This window comes from Euwallacea similis, chromosome 26 (genome assembly GCF_039881205.1).
Source record: "Euwallacea similis isolate ESF13 chromosome 26, ESF131.1, whole genome shotgun sequence".
Lineage (NCBI taxonomy): Eukaryota > Metazoa > Arthropoda > Insecta > Coleoptera > Curculionidae > Euwallacea > Euwallacea similis.
This window is the reverse complement of record NC_089634.1, coordinates 361,371-377,832: the sequence shown is the minus strand read 5'-3', so window position 1 is coordinate 377,832 and position 16,462 is coordinate 361,371. Positions and strand designations below refer to the sequence as shown.

Below are 16,462 nucleotides of genomic sequence, written 5' to 3'. Positions count from 1 at the left end.
CTTAAATTTCATCGGAATGTTCTAATTGATATAAAGGTACGATATACGTTTGATGAGAGCAAGGAATTTTCTAACCCAATAAATGAGTTAGAGAGAAAAGGGGACAGAGAGATAATTCAATAGAAGAACAAAACCATGACCAATACTCTCCTTTTTCTTTTCCATTATTCCTTTTATCGCTTCTTTTTAGGAACATTGTTTCCATGGAAATGGGGCCAAGAATCAATATTGTAGCAAAAGAACAAATAAATCTGCCAGCACTTTAATGCAGGTCTAAAAATATTAAAAAATGGCAACACAGCGACGTTCACTTGTCAAACCCAATATGGCGGCTACATTTAAAATGCCAATGAGTGCGAGAGAGACAACAGTACAAAAACGCTTTCAGAGAGTGACCGTTATGTTGACGCTTTTAAAAATACAACGAATTTGTATAGCTGCAATTTTTCCTGCTTTTTCGTAATAATCAGAATTGAAATGGTTCGCGATAAAGTGAAATTTTGATTTTTAATTATTACTCGAGCAGATTTACGGTGCCGTGAAAGTGCGATTGATTTATATTATTTAAAGAGAAGAATTGAATGCAATTGAAAATCAAATCAACCATTCTGCCATATCCAACCTTTCATAGTTTGCTCTATCAACCTGCAACTAAACCCAGGGTTTATTTCTCCATCTTATAAGGCACAAAATCAAAGCACTGCTTGCTCTCAATTTCGCTCAGGTCTGGTTTTCAAATTTGCTCAGGTATTTCATCACAAATTCCGATCTCTAAACCTCATGCTGGCACAAAATAATATGCCTTTGTTAACGAAAGCAACAAAATGCCAAAAATGTTATTGGATTTACTGGAGGCAAATACAATCAAGCCTCAAAGGACGCTTTTGTCTCGTGCAGCCATATCGGCACCGGAATGTGTATCCCAAAAGAGTATTCCACCTCCTGAGACTCATTAACCCGTCGTCTTCAAAGGGCCCAGTTATCCACGACTCTTTATTAAACTTCTTAATTAATTGGCTTCTAGGAAGTCGTCCCGGCCGTCGCTGATGAACTTGCCCGAGGAGCAGGATAGCCATTAAACATTTTTTGTTGCAAACCGCAATTTGTTTGAAAAATTAAAACAATTTTTAAATATGTCAAACAGCATATGAATGGTACAAAATACAAAAGCAAACGCTATTATTGAGATTAAAATGTCTCTTTTTTGTTTACCCCCACATGGAATGTTCCAAATTTTTGCTAGTTGCCAAATTTGATTCGACACAATGTGGAAGGGTTTGCTGGTTGGTGCATTAGGCTTTGTTAACTTTAATAGGTAGGAAATTAAGGGTTTTACCGAAACTGTATTATGGACGTAGCTTTGTTGCCATTACTGCAGAGCCAACACGATATTTGCCTATTAGTTTGACAAAAAAAATCAATAGAGAAATGTATTTATTTCCCATGTACAATTAGGCGTGCCAGAGTGATGAGGGCTGGGAGTTTTCCAATCAAAAACTTAAATATTTGTTTCAAGTTTTAGGTATTCTAAAGTAACGTCAATTTGAAACTTTTAAAGCAAAATACAGTGTTAAGCAACCGAACGTATCTGATAAAACGGCACGTAAATCGCACGCCACCGAATCGTGCAAGTCTACTTCTTTTATTTCCCCATTGTGTTTCGAACGTTTCCGGCGACAACAAAATAGAGCGCTCTAAATTTGGAAAATAGAGAACCGACTAGTAATTGGATGGAAATAATTTTCTCGCAACCTAGATTTTGATGGATTTCCCCAGGGGCGTGGGGAGTTTATTTAAAGTCAGCACCCCCCAAGCACCGCGAAATACATTAAAATGCGGCCCGTTAAGGAGTCGTTTCGAATTTTAAAAAGGAATTAGCCCACTTCACTGCTTAGATTTTATAGCCATCGCTTAAACACCGCATTAGTTAACCGAAAATTTGCTGAAAAGTAAGTTTAATAACTTGCTCAACTCCATTTAATGCTGTAATGAAATATTAACGGAGCTGTTAACTTCATGTCTCGCCCAGGCTAATAAAACAAATCCTTCCGGAAATAGAACTTCTCCCTCCTCGGAGTGGCATGGCCTCTTTTTTCTAAGGAGGGCTGATAAATTTTTCTAATTAGAATGATGGAATGCGCTCCGTTCCAGCTCTGGCAACCGAATTGATTAAGGCGGAATACGGAATGGAGTCTGCAAGATAGTCTAGACCCCACTTTGTCACGTCTTGCCTCTGGTGCTTATTGTAATCAGCGCTTTTGCATAGCGGGCCTTCTGGTTGTGTGTGTATTCTTACCTCAAAGGATGCTAGGCGTGTATGTGCAGCAAGTTCGTAGCTGAGTGTAGTAATATGGACCTCGTTTGTGCATGGTTAGAATTCGGGTAATTCGATGGATTCCTTGGGGGGTGGTTGTTTCTGTATGGATGATTTAGATCCTCAATAACTTAGGATTATAAAACCGCCAGAGGTGTAATATTTGCTGTTCTAATTTCATGTTTTCTTTGGGGCTATAAAATTTGAAAATTGTTACAAAGGCTAGAAAAACTACCGATTTCCTTCAGGAAAATGTTCACCGAAAGTGCATTTTGGAGGAGATTGTGCAGTTCAAAAAGATGTAAAATACGCTTAAGGTTATATCGGTGATACATAACACTCACGATCAAACTCTACAGAGGGGTTTTTCATATGTGGAGCTCAAGGTAATTGTAAAATGTATTTGCAGCTATAAGTCAAAAGTTGTTACACGATTCGACTAGTTTTACATTCAATTTTCTAGCCAATCCATCAGTAGGTACAGCAGAAACAGGGGTAAAAGAATAAACCTTGAATATTCGGCAATAAAATCGGCTGTAATTGGTAAATTTCCCAGTAAAAACAATTTCCAATGTTAGAGATAGGACAGTGGTTTTATACACGTAATTCAATCACAGAAAACCTCGGTCAACGTTTTTAACTCCGGTCTTCCTAGGCCACACATCCTTTCATTGGTACCGCACTAGATGGATGAGGGACAGGAGTTACCAAATATTTCCCAGCTTCTCGACCAATTAGGGTGCGAAATTAAAAATTCCCCATAGCCCGCACAAAAACAGTTTTTGAATATTAAAGAGCCCGTTTAATGAAAGCGGCCTGTGTTTAAAGTCCCAATTAATAACCCAGTATTAATGGATTTTTCCTAGCTTCCGGCACTCTCTCACAAATTAATTAAAATTCTGTTAAAAGTATCTTACCTGCTGATAGTCCCCGAACTTGGTTTGATAATCGAAAACATACAAGTAGGAGTTTCTGTGCTCGGCCGAGTGCAAATCTGCAGTATGCACTACTGGAGCTACAAACTGAGCGTCGGAAAGGGCTTCCAAGGTTTCATCTCGGATGTTGATGGGATGCTGCACAGGCTTCTCCCAATCCGTATACTCGTTGACTATTGTTGCGAGGATTTCGCTCAAATGGTAGCTGTACGTGTTCTTGACGAAGGTCCTCAAGATCTTGGTTCGTCGATCAGCCTCGATGCCGTACTGAAAAGAGCAAACTTCATTATAAGCCAATCTGGACTCGGTTAAAAGTCCTCGGCTTGCGGGTGGCACATGAAAAGACCAAGACTGCAATCGATCGATGTCGTCTCACTTCCGGCCGATAACTCAATTACAGAACGGGCGAACAATGGCAGTTGGCAAAGTTTCAAACTACGACCGAATTATGATTTATCCGTTTGGGCGAGATAGCGGAAATTGCATCGTTCGTTTAATTTCGCTGTCTGGACTATTACTTTTTATTTAAATAAATAATTCTCTCTTCTCTCGGCCGCAAAGCTTCCATAATTGTACTCTCCCAAGGGAATAAATTACAGCGAATGCATGACCCCCCATATCAATATCTTCCATTATTTGCGGTCTAATGCAGGCATAAATTGCCGTAACAATTAGGGCGATGTTTAAAATGCCAAATTCAGAACGATAATTCGTTCGTCGGGGAATTTGCAATTTAGATTCAATAACGTGTCATACATAGTGTAAATGGAATTACGGTGACTGGCCCTAATTCAAATGTATTCGATAGCTCCCAAGTATTCGTCGTGATGGTGACACCGAGCGAGTGCGCCCCCGTAAGACCTTGCATGGGAGTGCATAAATTATGGAAATCCACGATGCGACTTCAGTTTTAACGCGCCTCATCTGTCAGGTCCGAAGGCCTGGAAAAATCCGGTCTTTTATCCGAGCTGACGGCACCGATCGGATTTGCAACGTGAAATTTCAAAGAGCAGCTTTCAGGCACGTTCACCCTATTCGAATCGTTGATACCGGGAATTTCGATCAATTGAGAAACCTGCATGTTATTCGCTATTATATCAAGTCCATGTGCAAAAACTAAAATGCAGTAAAGACCCGCACGGGCCTACGAAGATTGGCCCGTCCCGAGCGACAAGAAAATTGAACATGTCTTGCACGAGTGCCGCAGATATGAAATTATTTATTGTTATCAGCGGACAGGCAAATGGAGTTCTTAAAAGACTCAATTTTGTGATCTTTGAAAGTCACGAGCGTCATGCTCCATTGAATACGTGAACTGCGTACTAGCAGGTTTGGCTAACAGACATTAACACTGTATGGTAACGCGCCGAACAGATCCAGTGATTTACATGACCTAACAGATGCATTTCACTAGTATCGGAGCTGCAATTGTTGAGCCGCTATAACTGGGATAATTTAACGAATTTTCGTTGGAAAATCCCCTCAGGAGGTCGGAAAAGTGGCGGAAAGTTTCATTGAAACATTAGTAGACTTTTATATCGCGTGGTGTTGGGTCTTATTGTGGATATTGGACATAGCCGGGGAAGAGGCGTCTGGCACTTTTGAGATTTCAGCAGCATTTCAGTCTAAAACTTACAAAGCTTTCACAAATACCGACAAATTATTACAGTAATTCGCACATCCCTCATCATGGCTTCAAAATGATTTTTTCCGCGGTTCTTGCTTCATTGCGACGATTTCTCATGAGTTTGACTGAGACAAAGAACTTTCAGCGGGATATTGCCTTTCTTAGAGCGTTTCCAATTTTTCTTTAACTTCGGGAAAAATTCGAAAATGAGCACTAGTGCATCGATCATGTAATTGAAGCGGCAGTTGCGTCTTTTACCATTATCCTTGAGCTAAATTTGATTGGGTTTTCGAATGGAGTTCCTCTTCAATATTCGAATATTTTCGGTACAAATTTCTTTGCTTCAGTGTTCGTTTTGCTTATTAAGAGACTCGTTCCACAGGTTTATACGATTTTCGACTTTTCGTAGATTGAAATTCACCACAAAGTACATAAAAGGGAGATGAAACCCGCAAAAATATCCTTCTGTCTGTGCAATTTAACTCTAGACTGCTCAGTTTAAGACTAAGAAAAGACGCGAAAATGTATAAATACGGCTCAAAATTTGCTGCATTTGAGTATCGCAGCTCATTCGCTCGTTGGCGTTAATAAGCCGTGATCCCACGTAATTTCAAACCGCCCCGGTTGAGACAGAAGATAAACATCAAAAGTCAAAAGCTGTGGCTCATCTTTAAGCTTCTGGAGTTAGTTCTAAGTGTCTGTTTAATCAAACCGCTTTTCTATATTAAAAGTCATTCTCCCACGGTCAAGAGACGCTCCTAACAGCTCGTCTTAAGAGTTTACTGGTTACTTTTCTCTCTTTTTGCCTGAAATTTAAGTAACTGAATACTACACGAAAGGAAGATTGGAAAATTTTTAAATTCATGGTAGGTGCCTAGCTATTTTAGTTTACTATATGCCTATATAGGCAAGGGGGAGTTTCTGGGTTCTGCTCTCTTATCCCAGATGATATTTAATTTTTCTTTAATTTGAGTCCGCATTCAAAGGGAATTTTAAATTTCTTATTAAAAACCCAAATGGAAAATACTGGTGGCGGATTTTTCGCTCACAAAAGGACGGGTCTCATATATTATTGATGCATGATTGTATTACAAATTAAGTAGACTTCGTTTTAAGGGTACAAACTTATTAGACCATCAAGGGATTTTCATCAGAATATAATTGAAATGAATGAGAGTGTTTACTTTGGAAAACAGCAGTAATTGGAATAGAACCATGTGACGGTGATTTGCCTTTTCAGAAAACTTCAAGCTTTATTTGAAAAAATGTAATTTCCTGTCCCTGCTTAATGCGACATTTTTAACGCCACGATGTGCTCCGAGGTTTGACCTTACTATAACTCACCTGTACATCTTCACCATTGAACGCAAAATAGGCCTCTGCTTTAACTACCCCCAGGAGCAAATCATATCTACTGAGTTTCGAAATGACGGACTTCCTCAAAAGCACACTATTGAGGATGTTGATAGCATTCTGGGGTTCTCCTTTGGATGTTTTTCCCGTGGTTCCTGCTCCGCTGTCGTAGTCTGTATAATGCGGGGCTTCGCCACCTGGAGACAGAACAGAAGCGTTATTTCCAGGCTCCATTGTAATGCAAATCATGGCACTTTCCCAAGATGAGCCCAAGTTCGGAAATGTTAAATAATATCGTTTATCGGTAAACTCCGGCACTTTGAGGCTTCATTGTTTATTGATTTAGTTGCAACAACAAGTTCGTGGTCTGCGGCCCTCTATTCTCATGTCAGACGTAAATTGTTTGCTAATATCTTTAGAAAGTGTGAAAATTTGGTGCCGGAGATCAGACAATGAGATCGAAATTGCCTATTATGTTGGCTAAAACTCGTAAATCTAATTTCGGAACATTGAGATGGAAATTCCTGTTTGTACTTAGTTCAGTACTTGTAGAAACTGTAAGAAAACTCAAATTAACTTTGGAACATAAAACTGCAATCGACCGTGCAAACAAAATAATTTTGTGGCCTTCAAGTAAAACATCACTTACCTGGTGGTTCTCCGGTATCAATCACCACCCCATCAACACTTGGTCCAAATGCGAAAGAAAATTCTGGTACCATCACTGGAGTGGCCATAAGGGTCTCCAAAGGTTTCTCTCTTAGGCACTTGAGGAGATGCGAATGAGGCAGTTCGGGTGAGCAATTGGCATGAATGGCCACCAAAGCCGCGTACCTCGAAGGTTCTTGCACTAAAGCCCAGGGACTGAGGGCCGAACCTGACATCAGGATTGCCCTATGGAAAAGCACCCCTGAAAATGAAAAATTGCTAAGAGAAATTTAAAGTATCGGCGAAATTGTGCTTGGCTTTTAGAGAATTAAAACTAAAGTAAACGTTGCGGAAGGTAAAGATTTGATAACTCTCAGACCAATCCGAGTTGAGTAACGAGATCGAAATTGGCAGCACTGAAATTGTTTTCGTGCGGGGAAGCTTTTAACTTTCCTATATAAATCTCCGAAGTAAGTTTAAATGGATTGTGTAATGGACAGAGCGAGTCGGAGAGTTGATTTTGTATCTATGAAATGCCTGAAGTAGGCACTTTTATTCCTGTTGACTCAGATATTATATATGATTGATCTCACAAATGCCCTCACAATTAACAAACAACTTCCAGGTCGAAGTGCATGCACCTGTTTTGTCCCTCATTACAGCGCAATTAAGTGCGATTTTCCAGATTTATCCTGGAGAAAAGTTAGAAGAGTCGAACCGCTCAAATAATGTTTCTAAGTAAGTTAGTTGATTGTTCTCGACGAACAAAGTTCTGGGAATTTTCCGCCTTGTTTTCGACTTCTAAAGGCCTCATTACAGAAAACTTGGTTTAAATTAGTGCGGGCGCATTTACGCAAATTGCTCTCCACACCGGGGACTCTACCAACGCAGATATGAACAATACGAAAGCCGATAACCAGGACCGTCTTTAATTATAATATCCAAACATCCCGACCCAAATTTCACGATTATTAATGACATCCGTCAATTAAGCCGTTGTCGGCCCTGAGATGGGTAAATTTCCGGTTATCCCACTGTTACCATTACATTATGTTGCAGGAAATTGAATGTTGTTTGAGGTATCAAGGAAAGAATATACGCATGAAGAATAATCTGTATCTTAAAATTTGTAAGAAACTTCCCCGGGTTCCGCACAGAATGACGAAGAAGAACGAGAAATCTCTTCTTATAATTTAGAAGGGCGTAAAGAATTTTTAGCAGGATTTTAATATTTAAAATTTTGGGGATATTTGCGAGGAACTTCCACAGGTGTTTCACAGAAATCTGTCTTTGGGCAAATTAGTGAGCAACACGTTAAAATCTCCAAGAAATTGCGTTTCAAATGACAGGGATGTACGTTGGCCGGAACGTTCACCAGATTTGGCTTCATTAGATCATTATTTATGGGGATCAATGAATTCTTTATTTACTTGTTTCTTACTTTGTAATTTCCAAGGAACTCTTTGCAAAAACAGTACTTTTGATGACTTAATTAAGAAATTTGCATGTTGTAGAGTCCCAAAAAAGTGTTATATCTGGTAAATAGTGAGATGAGAAGATGTTCTTATGGTAATTAGCTCCAAACTCCTCGTTTAATACCTGGAATAAGAACAAGTCAAATAAACTGCAGTATCTCGGAGACGTCTTGGTAGGTAGGTATTGCAATACAAACGAGTCTTCAGGCAATATGAACACGTCCCTGGTAATAAACAACCCGAAAACCCAATACCGCCATCGCAATATCAAAGGGCACGTATTAGAAAGCAAATTACACGTACGGGGATGGGAATATTGGCCGGATTTCTAGTTCTGAATACCGATAACCTTGGCAATAATGCTTATTTCACATTTGCCATGGCGTTTTATCAATGGCTGAGCCGAAAGGCCATTAGGCCCGGATTCATTGCGTCCCATTTGTTTAAGGCATATCTGCTGACGTCTCAAGATTAAGCAACAGTAAAGCTAGATAAAGGGGATATTGTGCTTGCTATTATGCGAAGGCTTTACGGTAATTGCCTTCCAAAACCGGGCTATTTGCATTTAGTAATAAGAAAAAATATTGTCTTACCTTCAGGAACTGCGCTAGACGTAAGTAAGAAATTGACACAAGCAGCTCCAGTCCCGTGCCCTAAAAGGGTGACGTTCGTGGGGTCACCTCCGAAGAATGCAATATTCTCCTGGATCCAATGAAGAGCGGCGATTTGGTCCATAAGGCCGTAATTAGCTGGATTCTTTGAATAAGGGTCAGTGTTGGCGTTTAGAAACCCTGAAAAGAAAATTCCGTTTCAAATATCGTGACCACATTTCTGACAAACTTTAGCGATCTTAATTGAAAAGGACATTTATCGAGAAGGTTGGCAACATGAAAGACACATGTAAAGGGTCAGCGAAGTTTCGCAAATTAAATTTGGAAACTTTTTCGATTCACTATTCGGGCAAAAGTTCTCGATATTGAGGGAGCGGTCTTAGAAAGAACTATTCGGGGAGTTGGTAACTTTAAATCTACTTTTGCGGGTTTGAGGCATTAAGGCCGAACTTGGGTAAAGAGAAGTTGCCCCGGTCTTGTTTAGAAATATCTCTGCATTGTTGTTTCAAAACTCCCAACCTTAATCGCCTCGAATTTATTGATGAATTTCTCGGTAATTATATTTCAATTAGCTTAAGCCAAGATGTTTCCTGGGAAGAACCTAAATCCCTGGGCGCAATGCTGAAACAGTATGCAAATACCCTATTAGTGTAACTAGCGGGCATGTAAATGCTAATCGCACAGTACAACACGGGCCCAGCAAACCAAATAAACAAGAACCAAGTCGGTCCTAGAACGATAACAATCAAGATCGATCCGAGACCGCTAATCTTTTATCTCGCAGGAGTAATTTATGGTTCAATTACCTTATTTACAGGAAGATGGCGTTCGGCTTAGCGTTAATTAATTTCGGGAATGTCTTGTTCGGAAGCTCCGAACCAATTTACCCTCATCCGCCTATTGTAACAAATCAGGGCGTAAATACTATTAATATGGGAATTAGGGCCCCGACCGCGCGTATTATCTTAACTCGGTGTTTAAGTGGCGACCAGAAAAGCCGTTCGGTCAAAGGGTCATGCGGGATTGCATTTGAGGACAGATTTTGCACCGGACTTAATTACTTTCGGGTTATCATCCTGGGTTGTTAACTATCTGGGATGCCATTGAAGGCTAAAAGCGAGGCTTAAAGTTTTAAGTTTGAGGAAACTCAATTTCGACACTAGGGGAGGTGCTCGCTAATGAGGCTCTCTTATATAAGAACTTTACAACAAACGGGAAACATTATATTAATTTGAAGGCAATGTGGCAACACAGATAACTACCGGTTGAATGGGGGTTTAAGTGGGGCCGCCATTTTAGGTGCAAACAAATGCCAAACGCGGCGTTGCCACCTGCGACACTTTTATAGATGTTGTTAGAGCTTTAGCTGCGATTCACCGGCCCGGTGGTCAAGACACTGACGATAATAGCGGAAACCGATATCGAAGTAACCTCATATCTCCGAAACCAATAAAGTTTTCGCTATCCCGCTTGTGCGAGCTTATAGAGCTCTTTGAGGTGATTAATAATAATTCTATTGAATTTATGAGACTTCAGCAACCCATTGTTTTCTCGTTCACACCATTTGTCATAGCCTTATTGTTGAATTCAAATGGCAATGAAATTCCAATCTTTCGATTTCTCAACTCCCAAATGAAAATCAACACATCGGAGCTGTGAAGAATGAACAACTCATGTATGGTAATGGATTGAAACTTGATTAAAAAGGTCCAGTTTGATCATTAATAACGGAAAATCCGGTTAGGGAACGGGCGCCTTTTTAATTTGTCAGAGGAGACAAAGCACCTGAGTCCCGAATCGGATATTAAACGGAAAACAGACAACATGGACCCGATACTTTATGACGCCCTGAAGGGGGTCATAACTGATTTTTTTTGCACGCAATTCCTGCTGCTACTAATCACGAAACTGGCAAAAAGGGCATTATGAAAATTGCTTTCGCATCTGTCACAATTTCCGCCGTTTTCCAGAAACACAACAGCAATCAAAAGCTCCTTTTTCTGTCGTAAAATAACGCATTGTTCTTTTCTTTGTGTCCCTTGTTCTTCTTTCGTATTTTACATATCAGGTCCCCTCACCTGCACCCTGGAAGAAGATTCAATGCGGGATTCGAAATGCGTATTATACGAGACGCGGAAGGAAAATGACGCCATTTGTCAGACCATCTCGTAACGACATTGTAGGGCGGACTCGTAATACGTGTTTCAGCTTGAAAGGAGGATTTAGGGAAATGATAAAGAGCAGTTTAACAAGTTTTCAGACTTAAAATCTCACTGGATCTTTTTGGGCAATACAGAAACGACAACGTCGCGTCGGGCATTCGGTTGCAATAACTAATAAAACATTGGGTTAGGATGCTCTAATTTTTTTAAAACAATAAAAGCCATGGAGTAACGGCAAAACGTCGTAACATCCGAGTTATTAATTTAAAGAGGAAATTAGAGTGAAGTTATATTAAATCCTAATGATGAATGGCGTTGCTTTTATGTCCTTTGTGAAAAGAATCTAATATATTACGGCGGCTGCAGGAACAAAAGCTTCGGTTTCCTCTGGGCCAGGCCTCGTTGTTGTACGCGATAAAATTGGAACAGTTTCCTGGGGGCTGTAGAACATTTTCGGCTAAAAATATGGTACAGAGGCCCTGCCGGGGAATTGAGACTGCGAGCTGTTACCTGAGGAACGTTAATACTTTCTAAAGTGCTTCGTTTAGCCTGGAGTCTCATTATATGCAAGCTATTACAAGGGCACTTTGGAGAGACTTTTCCTTAATCTACTTAAACGCTTTGTGGCGCTTCCAACAGTCCTATAGTGCCATTCTTAAGAGAATTAGGCTTGGTGTCCCGAACTTGAATAGATTATAATTGCGAGGAAAAGGTTAAATGGTCAAGAAGAGATTTCGTACTCCAGATTTGCACAAAATTTTCAATTGCTCAAGCGCAGCCTCCGCGTCAAGAAAAAAAGGAAGAAATATGGTGAGAATCAGAATTCTTTACACGATTCATTCATTTCGTGCCCGACATGTCCAAGTTATGGATCTACTGTACGTGCAAAAAGTAACGGGACGGGAAGCTTTTGGAAATCTATGGGAGCTGGCATTCCGACTATTGGCCGCAGAACTTGGGAAAATCTCAAAAAAACTAATTGACCATATTCAAGTAAAGTTCCGAGTACGGGCGGTTTGGAAGTAGCAGCTGTGACCAGCTGCGAAATCGCTTTATAAAACTGGAGTTAATCAATCTCCTGAACTTGTCATTGAGCGGGACATGCTTGTCTTTAGTGGATCGGTGGATTTCACAGAACTGGACATTTTTCGATGATACCTCGTCAGAGCTATCTTTGCGAATTAACTATAGATTCACTTTGAGCAGACTTCTTTAAGTTTTCAGCACCTCACCAATTTATTTTCGATTTTGCAGTAATGAGTTTAGGCACATTTCTTGTTTTAAGCGTTCTCAAAACATTTAAAAATTGCTATATTTAATTTAGTATAATTTAATTTGTAATAAGTAGCTAAAAGCTGATTTAAAAATTAAAAAAAAGAGGTTCACTTATTTAACATTTTAAATTGCAATTAAAAACATTCTACGGCAATGTGTTTTGCTCAATCTCTGCCTAAATCGTTTTAAAAGTGACAAAAAAATACGAATTTCATTTAAAATAAACATGTGCATGTCCACAGAAAATCATGAAACTCGCGACCCTCATCACTCTACAGAATATTCAATTATCCGTTAGTTCACTTCGCCTGCTTTTTTCTTTTACGAAGGTGACATCCAGAGTTGCAAATGTTTATTATTATCAAATCATTTTTGAACAAACACTTTAATAGAGATTTAGTCTTGAACATAGAGTTTTTCAGGCACCATTTCTCTTTTTAACGCCAATCCGATAAGCCATCATGGGCTTACGCAACAAATAATATATTTTCCCAGCCAATAAAAACCAATCCCATCCATATAAACTTAATCCGTTCCAGATGGGACACCTGGCACGTAGCTTCAATTCGCGTTATCAGCGGAGCCATTTGAGGCATCAATAACTCTGCTATCGGTTCAGACGTTTGCCGGAGGATTTAACGTCTCAAACGAGGTTTCTATTATGTTTTATGGTGATTTTTATGGAGCGTTTTCGATTATGGCGATGATAAATGGCCACTCATTCCATCACTTTTTTCGACTTGATTATTGCGCGGTGAGGGGGGAAGGGGGATTGGGGATTGGCAAAAATGAAGGTAGGTAATGGACTTACCCAAAATCCCCAGTCTATAATTTACGGTAACCACAACGACTCCCCCGTAACTGGCCAGGACCGAGCCATCGTAAGGGTTGCCCGAATTCCATTCATAACTTTCCCCGTGAATGAACACGACCACCGGATATTTGGCCTGGCTGCTCCCTTCTCTTGTTCCTGCTGAAATAATAAAATGTAGCTTTAATTTATAGATTGATCGACGACGCAAGTTTGATAAGAAAAATGAGCAATAAAGCGCTTTATAAAGTCTCTTCTCATCATTCATTATTTACCATTCCATTTAGGGTCCTTAAGTGCCCAACTCTACTTCTTGAATTTAACCCTCTTTTTGCTTGGTAGATAAACGCGAAGGTCAGGCAAATCTCGAGGAGAAAATCGATTTTAATTTCATCTGCTGGCAAAGCTTCATATTTTTGTTAACTAATCCTTGTCAGGGCTGTCCTTTCCAGTACGACGCTTCTTTAAAAATTTAACAACCTTTGTCACATATTAGCAGCAATTACTCTGAAATTCATGTCTAAATATACGTCCGAGTAAACGATAGCTATAGCCAGCTATAAATTTCTATTGAAACAAGGTCATAATCAAAACCGTGACTTAAAACTGGCAATACATCAACTTGCTTTTAATCCATGGCCTTTATTTAGCCTCATAGCCCTGGCCCAGGCAATATCTCTAAGCGCTTTCGAGCCATATTGAAAAGTGGCCACTTTAAAGCATCCAATATACGAGCCCTCAAGATTTATGTAATATGCTCCCGCGTACTTAACACTGGACAGTTAACAGTCGCGCTTCTGCTGAGTACTATTGAGACTTTTGAGACAGATCAAAGAGCCTGAGAAAGAGCGTCAGGACTGTGAGGGGTGGAACGCAGCCTGACTGCTAGATAGACGCTAATGAAGATTCTAAGAGAAAGGGTACACTCATTCTACGTGGCATATGCTCAACCCTAACTTTTTCACCAATCAGAATTTTTTTATTGGAGCAGAAACGTGCTTCGTTGCAGTAGCTGCAGATTAGCACAGGAAAATTATACGCATATATTCATCACGTGTTTGAGTATTGATAAACGAATAATTAGAGCCCAGAAAACCATGACATCCGCAAAAAACGCCCATCAATAATTTAGCCTGGAGCATGTCCCCTTTATCTCTTTTTATGCAATTCCACTGCAATTGGGACAAAAATAAAAGTGAGTTTCGGCGATAATTCTCAATAACGAGTTCCCCGTAGGTTTGATCGAAAGATAATGATTTAGCTCAGGCAAAAATTTGTACCACCCTGTACTATCTATGGGCTTATTTACCTCTGACAACAACAAAGGCAGTGCACCCGTTATTTGGACGGAACGTCATTTGGGGCCCAAATGATGGATGAGTTCCAGAAGAGTTATTGTGTGTGTAGAGATAAATCCGTATTTATGGATTTCGAAGGCAACGATAGCAGATGATGTCGGTTTATAAAATATCTCCTTCGGAAAGGGGTTTAATGTGCCTACTAGTTCTTGTCCTGTTTGTTGTTCGAAAGTGACTCGGATGGGATATAAATAGGAAGTGTGCCTTATTGGGTCTCAGTTTAGTCCTCAATTTCCCTGTCGAAAAAGGGAATCGATACAAAAGCCTAACCCAATTTCCTGCTTAATCATTTTTCTTTTGAGATTAATGAAAGCCGAAAAGTGGGTCCTTTGAGGCGGTCTATTAGATAAATTAAAACTGAATAATAAATTCAGCTTCTATAGGGACCTGAATATTAGTTCCAGCTCCTTTATATACCGAAACAAAGCTCTGGAAATTGCCAATTTGAATGTACACGTTGGCAAATATTAGACGGCTTTTAGTTGTTTAATTGAATTTCCAGAAATATTCCCAAACAATCGCCTATTTCAGAGTTATGATTTATTGACTTTTTCACCACCGAAGGCCACTGTTTGCCATCAGCAGCCCCCAAAAGCTCCTCAAAAATGCACTCCAAGGTTTCCCCAAGTCTAATTAAACCCTTTTCGAAACAAGCGTTTAACCCCTTTGCCCGACTGAAGCACGTACTTCAGCTTGCGCTTTTAAAACCTTTTTAATAAGCCGGTTTGGGTTTTCGTTGCTCTATTGTGTAAACTGGCCTTTATGCGGAATTTGATTAAAAGTTCATTTATTCGAAAATGACGTCAGCAGTTCAAGAGTAGAGCTCTCGAATTGCCCCTCGGATCCAGTGATTGTATCATCATCTCAGAGCAAAAGCAGCATAAAACAGGAGGATTGCCCCAGATATCCTTGCAGAAAAATGTAATCTTGGCAGACGCTGCAGTTGAAATATGCAGTTTGTAGTTAAGCGATGCATTTTTCTGGGAGTAGCGGGAAATTCCCAGACTCCTTTCTTTGCCATGAAATGTAGGTAAATAAACGAGGAGATTTGCAATTCGGAACTTACACAATTTGCGGACTAATTTTCAACATAAATCCCACTCGATTTGTACAACAAACCGTCGTTATCAATGAAAAACTTTCCGTAATTCAGACCACCGCAAATTCCCTGATTAGATTAAAACTTTAGTTCAAAACAGTTGATAAACCCAACTTTGCGAGAGCGAGACTCATTGTCACCAAACTCCAAAATCGCGTTTCAAGATCAATAGGTGCCGCTTTCCTACATTCTCTTTAATAACCAGCATAAATAAGCAGGTTCAATTGGAATCATTATTCTTGTCTCGAAAGGCTTTTTCACTCGAAATTTAATTTTATTTGACGTTTTATGGCATCAGGAAGGGACCCGTCTAAATGCATTTTCCGAACATAAAGCTTTTAAGCATTCCACTGGCACTACATCGGAGCACTATTATTATATCAGCCCCATATTTTCCTGCAGGGACGTCACTTTTACGTCTAATCGATGTAACCGCCAATGAAGCTATTACATTTTAAGTGCTTCATCAACTTACAGAGGTACAAAAGGTACAAAAATGTCCTTAAAAGCTTTTCGGAAAACTGCTGTAATAGTTCTTTGACAATTCAAGAGAGGATTGGGATGATAAGTTCTTGTGAATAAGTTTCTTGCCTAAGTTCTTCAGTATGAAAACTTCTAGAAACACATCAGATGAGCATTTTCATTCGCCATTCTGTCAAGAAATAAAAGTACTGTTCTGGATGCCTCTAACAGACGCAGCAGCGTTTATAGCATAAACACTACAAGACTGACTACCCATTCCAAACGTTGTCACGAAATACTAAAGCAGACACTGCAGAAATTTTATTATGGAG

At 39.7% G+C, this 16,462-nt stretch overlaps 1 protein-coding gene across 2 annotated transcripts in view; it reads right to left on the bottom strand.

The window, feature by feature from the left end:
* Nlg3 (Neuroligin 3) overlaps positions 1-16,462 on the bottom strand; it is a 77,403-nt gene that overhangs the window by 6,075 nt on the left and 54,866 nt on the right. Inside the window, exons 2-6 of one of the 2 annotated variants that reach the window (XM_066402512.1) lie at positions 13,212-13,373; positions 8,946-9,143; positions 6,879-7,139; positions 6,221-6,426; positions 3,232-3,516 (exon numbers count right to left, since the gene is read on the bottom strand). In XM_066402512.1, coding sequence (XP_066258609.1) covers positions 3,232-3,516; positions 6,221-6,426; positions 6,879-7,139; positions 8,946-9,143; positions 13,212-13,373 — 1,112 coding nt within the window. The remainder of the gene's footprint in view (positions 1-3,231; positions 3,517-6,220; positions 6,427-6,878; positions 7,140-8,945; positions 9,144-13,211; positions 13,374-16,462) is intronic. The other variant, XM_066402513.1, reaches the window with a different exon arrangement.